General features: G+C 53.8%; 2 protein-coding genes across 8 annotated transcripts in view; one reads left to right on the forward strand and one right to left on the reverse strand.

Moving 5' to 3' along the window:
• Positions 1-581: 581 nt before the first annotated feature.
• On the reverse strand, positions 582-8,193 carry Jmjd4 (jumonji domain containing 4). 2 transcript variants are annotated; one of them, XM_015498753.2, is made up of 6 exons: positions 7,791-8,193; positions 6,567-6,732; positions 4,327-4,461; positions 3,953-4,220; positions 3,478-3,624; positions 582-3,277 (listed from the first exon to the last, which is right to left on the reverse strand). In XM_015498753.2, exons 1-6 carry the CDS (start codon positions 8,053-8,055, stop codon positions 2,978-2,980), a joined length of 1,281 nt encoding a protein of 426 aa, XP_015354239.1. In that variant the 5' UTR covers positions 8,056-8,193; the 3' UTR covers positions 582-2,977. The 2 variants fall into 2 exon arrangements, with proteins under 2 accessions (XP_015354239.1, XP_048657302.1); XM_048801345.1 differs by lacking the exon at positions 3,478-3,624.
• Positions 8,194-8,232: 39 nt separating this feature from the next.
• The window catches only part of Snap47 (synaptosome associated protein 47), a 111,801-nt gene continuing 111,612 nt past the window's right edge, over positions 8,233-8,421 (forward strand). For 5 of the 6 annotated variants that reach the window (XM_048801349.1, XM_015498755.2, XM_015498756.2 and 2 more), the window contains exon 1: positions 8,233-8,375. The gene's annotated coding sequence lies outside the window, so the exon portion shown is untranslated. The remainder of the gene's footprint in view (positions 8,376-8,421) is intronic. The other variant, XM_048801346.1, reaches the window with a different exon arrangement.

An 8,421-nucleotide genomic window follows, 5' to 3' on the forward strand; every position in this document is an offset into this window, starting at 1 on the left:
GGTCATTGTTATGCTGCAGATCTGCAACATCAGCCCAGAAGCTCAAGGGTTAAAAGCATGGGTCCTGGGGTTGGGGATGTAGCTCAGTTGGTAGAGTGGCCTCCCATGCACAAGGCCCTGGGTTCAAACCCCAGCACTACCGTGGTGGGGGGGCGGGTTAGGCAGCTACTGGATCCTAAGGGCTCTGACCTTAGCACTGGATTAATCCACTGATGGATTAATCTGAAAAGTGGATGAAGAACTGGGAGGCGGGACCTAGTTAGAGGAAGGAAATAGGTCACTGGGGGAGCCCTGGAAAGCCCCTTCCCCCTTCCACTCTGCTTTCCTGCTACCATGTTCCTGCAATGGACTTGGCTGACTGAGGACCTCTGAACTGTGAGCCCAAACAAATCTTGCCTCCCAAGTTGTTCTTGTCAGGCAATTTGATCAGGGATGAAAAAGCCAACAGAGGTAACTAAATTGTCCTGCTGTGTCTTGCTCTTTATGTAATAGGACTTTATGCATTATTCACAGTCATCTTAAGTACCATCAGTCATGTCTATAGTTTAGAGGCATCTTTTGTTTTGTCCATCTTCCACCTCAAGAATTTAAAGATTTTAATGACTAGCTTTTTTTCAGGTTTTCTCAGTTATACTGTTTACACAATCTAGTTTGCAAATGTAAGACATGATAATGTGTGTACATGTATGCAGAAACACATTATGTTCCTAACTGGTATATAAGCATTAATTCTTATGGTCTACATTCAAAATTTTTACAGTTCTGTGGAATATACCTTTTAAAAAACACCCTAAAGATGTTATAAAATGTGATGATGAGTTTTCTGCCCAAATGGCAACGCCTTGGTTTGCACACTCTAGCTAACACTCTCTAATGCAAATCTCCGACAGAATGATTTTTAAAGACAAATTGGGTTTTATTTGATTAGATAAAACTGATACAGCTAAAAAAAAAAAAGTTTTATCAGTTCAAATTCAGCACAAGAACTTGACTTGCTTTGCTGATAATGCTTCCCTGTTGCGCCTGCTGGTGACAGGACGGAGCTTGTAGTGCCAGTTATGACAGTGTTTTCCCTACTTGTGAGCAAATGGCCTAAAGGCACCAAGCACATAACTGCACTTGTACTCCTAACACTGTACACGTGCCTCCTGGGGTAGAGGCACGAGGCCTGGGCTGAGTTTCAGCAGCACCTTGGTGGTACCTGTTCCCTGTGGACAGTCAGGGCAGGTAGGCAGGATGGTGGGGCTCTGAAGCCCGCCTTCCTGATGGCAATCACTCCTCCCCATTTTCAGTGCACCTGAGTGTGGCCACTCTGCAGGGTGCCCATGAGTGCAACGCTCCAAGCCTCTGAAAATGTGTCAACAGGAAGACCACAGTCAAGGGTTACCACAGGGAAAAAAGGGTAATTTCCAGTGTCAGGCCCTGCAGTAAGGCCTCTATTCATCCTAACCATGAAGCCCCAGACTCAGCTTTTGGGAACTTGGGTTTGGGCAAAGCTCCTTTCTATTGGTAGAAAGATCTGCAATCCCTCAGACTCAGCATTGGCAGTGTGGTCAGGCCATCCTAGGTAGCTGGGAAGGTGCTGGCTGGGGCCTCATGTGACACACAAGGCACTTCCTATGTGATAATTTATTGGACAAAACAAGTCCCTGCTCTCCTGGGCTTCCATTCTAGATGAGGCTCATCCAATCCCACTGGACATCACAGCAGGTGGTGTCTAAGATGTGTTCTGCTGCCCTCTTGGGCAGACACATCCTTCCTAGTTCTGATGGGAACACCTGAGATTGTGAGAGGCTGTGTCACAAGGGAGGGGCTGAGGCTTAGCAGAGCTGGGGGTCCCAGGTGCCCTGTGGAGTGAGTTGGGGCTCTGGGGGGCCCTGTGAGTCCATTCCATTCCAGCCCCATGTACACACATGTGTCTGGGCCAAGGCCAAGGCCCAGAGTGAGCAACTGGGTCTCACTGATCTCACTCCTCTGCCCTCAGGTATGCCAAGCACTCCCAAGAAAAGCACCAGGAAAGAGATCAGAGTGGACAACAGGTGGCCAGACACAGGGTATTGGAGGGCTGTGTGGGCCAGGTCGGGTGGCTTGCCTATTCCCCTTCTCCATGCACAGAGAGCACCTACCATTTATAGTGAATATGATAAACAGAGCCAGCACCACCCCACCAGGGCCCAGGAATAGAGGACTGTGTCAGGCTCCTGGACTACCAGAGGCAGCCATGGAGAGGTGTTCCCTCAGCTCCTGCTCTGTTTGCAGCCCAACCCTACCAGGACAGTCTGTGGGCGGGACTGGGCAGGCACCACAGCCCAGGCCTCTCAGAGGTGCTATGGAAAAGGAAAGCCCTCCTCCTGCATCACATCCTCCACTCTGGGCACCTGGCTGGGCCAGTGCCTGGTTTCTCAGCCACCTAGCCCTTTGCCTCTGGACATGGTAAATGATGACCAGCTCAAGAAGCTGGCTTCAACCTGTCACACAGTGCCCAACTCCTGGCCTAGCTGGAGATGGGAGCCCCTGAAGCACAGCCAGAGGGTAAGGCTGGAATGGAGGGAGGCTTGCTGCATGTGTCCCAGGAATCAGGGGATGGGATGGGTCAGGTCAGAAAGGGGAGACCCTAAGGCAGACAGATGGGACACTCATCACTTAGCAGTCCAGGCTTCACTAGGGGGCGCTGGGAGATCCACGGAAACCTGCTCACATGGCCACCATCCAAGTTCCTGGCAGACTTTGCTACAGGCAAGTTGGAGGGATACCCCCAGCCTATCTCAGAGTATTGTGCTCGCATTGTGGCTGGGCCTCCCCAGAGACCCATAGTCAGGACCTTGGGGAGATGGCCACATCAGACCTTCTAGGAGGTTGCTTCTGCTTAGCAAGATCACACCCCAGGCCATAAAGATGAGGATGGCTTGTATTCCAAGAAGGTCCTGGAGGAGAAGGCTACTCTGTGCTGGTGCCCCCATGCGAACTCCCACAGGAACTACAGGGTGGTAGTAGCAGCCACAGCATCCTGTAGCTGACGCAGCAGCTCCTCAGGCCCTGGGGAAAACGTGCTGGTGTCCACTCTCTGGAAGTCAGGGTGTGTGACCACAGAGGCCAGCACCTCTGCAAGACGGCCAACATCAAATGCAGCCTGCTGGAAGCCCAGCCCTAGGCCTATGTTTTCCTCTTGAGCTGCTTCCGACCCCTGCCCTAGGACAAGAAGTCTCCTCTCAGCGATGACCTTGAGGAAGTGGTAAAATTCTTCAAAATTGATCCCTGAGCAGGATCTCATGATGACCTAGGCCACAGAGGAAAGGACAGTGAGCTTGTGGTCACAGCCATGTCTGCACAGCACCCTAACAAGCAGTTCTCAGGGAGTAACACAGGAGCCATGAGGCACAGATGCTGAGGCCAGACGGTGACTGATGGACTCTGAGTCATGCAACCTGGCCCTGGTGTCTGCCCCAGCCCCCAGACTGAGCCCATATGGGCACCCACCTGGCAGTGGTGATGCCAGTCAGGCATGGAGTCCCTCCACTCATGGACCTCCTGCTGCACAGCCCGGAGCTCCTGCTGCAGGAAGTGCCACATGTTGGCCAGGTTGCAGCCATTGACCCAGTTGTGGTTGATGGAAATGGTGTCATCCTGGAGGGCAGGAGCAGGCTGGCTGAGCCCACAGCAGAGGCAATGTCCCATAGCCCATATCAGGCCCTGGGCAGGGGGCCTCAACATGCCTATTCAGAGGGTTAGCGTATTCAGCCGGGAAAGGCCACTCCCACCTCCAGGCAGCATCAGCACAGCAAGGGTTTGAGGAGCGCACTCCTCAGGGCAGGAATTGGGCAGGGAATGGAACCAGGGGCTGGGACCTCTGCAGCTTCATCCACAGCATGGGGTGCTCTGCTGCCTTTCTGTGGAAAAGCAGCTAGACAGGAACCAGGTGGGCAGAGGGCTGGGCTGCCTAAGCCCACCTTACCAGATTGTGCACTTGGTGGTGCCACCCACTGGGCACAAACACCACTTCGCCAGCCTCCTGTGTGACTTCGAGAGGTGGGCTGCTGTGCTGGAGCATAGGGTGCAGGCGCGTGTCCAAGAGTTTGGGGGAAGTCACATCATAGGGCAGGCTACCATGGCAGTCTCGCAGCGCCTCCTCCTGCCCCGGTGGGAAGAATAACCACTTCTTCCTCCCGCAGATGTTGGCGGACCAGCTGAAGGAGCGGAAGATGTCAGCATGGAAGGGTGACCTGTGGCAAGAGCTCATTGTTGGTGCCTTGCAGTTTCCAGGGTTGGCCTTGCTTCTGATGGGCTTCCAAGCAGAGTGGGGCAACCACAGCTCTGACTCAGCCTTACCAGGTGCCCGGGGGCCCTGCATAGACGAAGCGGTAGTCATCCACATCCAGGGCATCCCAGAACTCATTCAGCCAGTCGGAGGAGAAGTACACAGGCAAGGTGAACACGTCCCCCAAGTCCTCTGCAGATGAGTCCCTGTGGAGAGCCAAGAGGCTGTGAGGAGCTCACCCACAGACTAAGGCCACCGAAGAGTCCCAGCCTTCCTGGATCTACTGGACAGTGATAGCCCTGAGAAACCTGAGTTGAACCCCTCAAACTGCTGAGCCCAGAACTGCAAGGTGGAAGGTGGATTTGGGGGTGGCCTGTGACAAAGCACAACTGACCCATACAAGCAGTGGGCACTCTCCCTCAGACCCAGAGCTCTGGTGTGTGCCTGTGCTGGGGGTTCTGGTGCTGTGTGGGCATCCTCCCAACTCCTGAATTGGGGGCCTCTTTCACTTTTTCACCAGTACCAGCAGACCACATTTTGCCTAGTAGATTCTAAGTGGCAGGCCCAGGCAAAAGGGCTATCCATGGACCCTCTCAACCCATCAATGGGCCCTAGAGAAGGCACAGCCCAACCAACACTGTGCTGGAAAAAACTTCTGGATTCAAGCGCACATAACTGCTGGTCAGATGATGACAGAGCAGGGCATGCGCAGCAACAACCATGTGTGGGTCCCAAAACACACAAGGGTCCCTCTGCCTAGCATGCCTCTGAGCTTCCAGCAAAGTCTGCTCATCCACAAAGATCCTGCTCAGGTGTCACTCCCTGTGTCCTCCTGACTGTACGACCCCATGTCTTCCTCTGCCCTTTTTGTTTGGACCTGTCAGATAAAATTCAGGAAAGTCAAAAGTTGAATTCCAAATACACAATGAACAATTTTCTAGCATATGTATGTCACATGCAATATTTGAGAAACACTTAGCAAATGATCAAGACCCATCTGTTTACCTAGTACCTCAAGCACAGTGCACAACCACGCCTGGGTCTGTGTCTGTCTGCACTGCTGGTTCAGGCGATGCCTGTGGGCCAGGACCAACCTCTGGCTGAACCTGGCCCCCTCTCCAAGCAAGCAGCAGAGTGATGGGGTGAGTTGGGTCTGGTGCTTCTCGTGACCTGGTGGGAACTGCAAGGGCCTCACTCCATTGCTCTGAGCTTTAGTTTGCACAAAGTGACCCAGGAATTTGTTCCCAGGTTCATTCAACATTACCTGAGCCCCACAATGTACCCACTGCTGAGGGTATGAGCATAACAGCCTTTTCTTGTGAAAGGCATACCCAGCAAGGGACACAAAATCCCAGGACCACCTTGGAGAGGAATGTATATGCTTCCCAGAGTGAACACTGTGTGTCTGGGTCTGGGGTGGGTTAAGCTTTTCAGATGAATTATAGATGCCTCTCAGCTTACAATGGGCTCATATTCTCATATGTCCATGTTGAAAATACCATAAATTAAAAATACATTAATAGGGTATGCTTGGCATGTGCAAAACCCTGGATTCAATCTCCAGCACCAAGAAACAACAACAACAACAACAAAACAATATCACTAATTGAACAAACATCATTGCTGAGTAACACAGCACACTGAAGACACTGTAGAATGATGAGTGCTCTCTATGGGAATGGTGAAGCTTACTGGGAACTATGGATCAGATCACATGCTGTTAGCCTGGGGAAAGGAGAGTCCATTCTCTTTAATTTCTATTGAATGCAGATCACTCTTGCCCAAGGCTAAAAATCCTATCACGGCTGGGGTTATAGCTCAGTTGGCAGAGTGCTTGCCTTGAATGCAGAAGGTCCTGGGTTTGATCCCCAGCACTACAAAAAAAAAAAAAAAAAATTCTGTCATCTGTACATAGCGCATGGAGGCTGGGGTAGGGGTCATTTTTAAGGTGAGGTAGGCCTCCTCCTTTGGAGAGACCAGCAAGGAGGCAGGAAGACATTAAAGACCATTGCATATTCCAGGTAGAGACCTGGCCTCCTCACTGGGGTGGAGAAAATGCCAGTCCCAGGGGATCCTCTTAAGGAAGCTGGGAAAATAGTAAAGAAAAGGGATGAGACCACAGCCCACCTGTGCCCACAAAAAGCCCATGTTCCTTGTGGTGGCCAGCACTGCACAGGCCTGGTGAGGAGCTGACCTTCCCACCACATTGGAGACATAGGCTGGAACTCTGCTGGAGCAGCAGGCACCCTGTCAAAAAGGCCTTGGGAGGCATAGTTCTAGGGAGGTGCCCCATGGCCAGTATCCCCCTTACCTGCACAGGTGCCAGTCCTTGAGATAGAGGCAGCCCCGGGGTGAGGAGCAGCCCCCCTGGACATACTCCAGCCAGTAGCTGATATACTCTCGGAGGGGCATGTGCTCTTTGGGGTTCGAGTTATACTCCTGGACCCCACAGTTGGCAACTGGTACAACCACATCTCCTGAAGTGAGACAGCAAGACAGACTTGGCTGTGAGTTCTGAACGCAGGCCACCCTCCAAACCAGCTGCAGGAGAATTCCCCAGGAAACCAGACTCCATTCCCTCCCTACCCTCCACGATGCCTTTCTGTAGTTCAGCTGAGCTCCCATGTCTCCTTCTCTGTCCTGGATCTCCCTGGGGGCCTGAGCTCCATCCTGGCTCTCTTTGCTTGTCTGGTGTGGGCTGTTCCTGTGCCCTCTGGGTTCTGGACACCTTATTGCCCCACCCACCTGAGCTGCGGTCTGGAACACATCCTGTATCCTCCCCCACCTCAGTCTGGTGTCCCTGGGCCCGGTGTGCAGTAGGAGCTCGGTCCTGGCCCTCCCTGTTTCCCCGGCTGTCCCTGGCTGTCCTGGGTCTGGCCCTCCCTGTGTCCCCGGCTGTCCCTGGGTCTGGCCCTGTTAGACCACAACACAAGAAAAGACCACTGACTCCAATTAAAATCAAATTAAAGCAAGCTTATTATTTCCACGGGCGGGGCTGTCTTGCCCATCAAAATCGTGGGAGCCAAGGACAGCAAGAGGCTTCCTTGCAGCCCAGTTTTATAGCCCCAAAAGTTACACAAAGGGGGGTTACAGATAACAACACTCTGAAGAGCATAACACAAGTTTACATTTTTGCTGGCCCCGGCATCAGAATTTATGGAGATCTTAGAGACTCAGAGAGGGTCGTTATCCGGCCAGGGAAGGCCATAATTTATGAGGCGTCACTAAGGTTTAGGAAAGGGTTGTTATCTGGTCAGGGAAAACCGGACATGGGTGAGTTCAGGGCACGGGCAGGCATTCCAATCAGCTTTACAACATCAACTAATGGCCAGGCTATACAGACATCCTAATATTTTTACAGGAAACAGAAATGAATCCTTCATAACTTGTGACAAGCTGGCTTCTGATCTAATGAGAGAACTAGGCTAGGTATATCAGCCCTTCCTGTGTCCCCGGCTGTCCCGGGTCTGGCCCTCCCTGTGTCCCCGGCTGTCCCGGGTCTGGCCCTCCCTGTGTCCCCGGCGCTCTTCCTCACCGTACTTCTTCAGCAAGTACTCGAAGTCGGGCTTCCCTTCGGGCGTCACCCAGCGCCGCCGGCTGCCCCAGTTCTCGGTGAAGGCGCTGGAGAACACGCAGGGCCGGTTGGGCAGCAGGAATGCCTTCACGAAGTCGGCGTAGGAGAAGGTGGCGGGTTCCTTGATGAAGGCTACTCCGCTCGGCGCCTGCCCGCCGCCGCCATAGAGCTGGCCTCCGAGGTCCCGGAAGTGCTGCTCGGCAAAGGCGCGCGTATCGCGGTCCATCGGCCGCGGCGGAGGCAGGCTCGGACTCACACTCCCCAAGGAAAGCGGAGGTAGAGAAGTCGCCCAGATCGCCGCGGCGTGGAAACTGCAGGACCGGGGCCGGAACCAAGACTCGGTGGCGCCGCGTTCCGCCCGGACCTCTGGCCGAGGCGCCGCACGCTTCCGCCCTGCGCGCATGCGCCCGGCACACTGCCGCTCTCCGCGCAAGCGCAGAGTTCTTCGCCTCACAGCTGACCAGCTCCCACTGGAGGTCGCTTCCGGGTCCGGTTAAACCCGGCGGACTTGGCACGTATCTTCCCCGCTGCCTCTGCTGCGGCCCGGTAGGCTCCTGCCCAGCCCCGGGATAGCCCGGCCGCCATGGCTGAC

This window comes from Marmota marmota, unplaced genomic scaffold, assembly GCF_001458135.2.
Source record: "Marmota marmota marmota unplaced genomic scaffold, marMar, whole genome shotgun sequence".
NCBI lineage: Eukaryota > Metazoa > Chordata > Mammalia > Rodentia > Sciuridae > Marmota > Marmota marmota.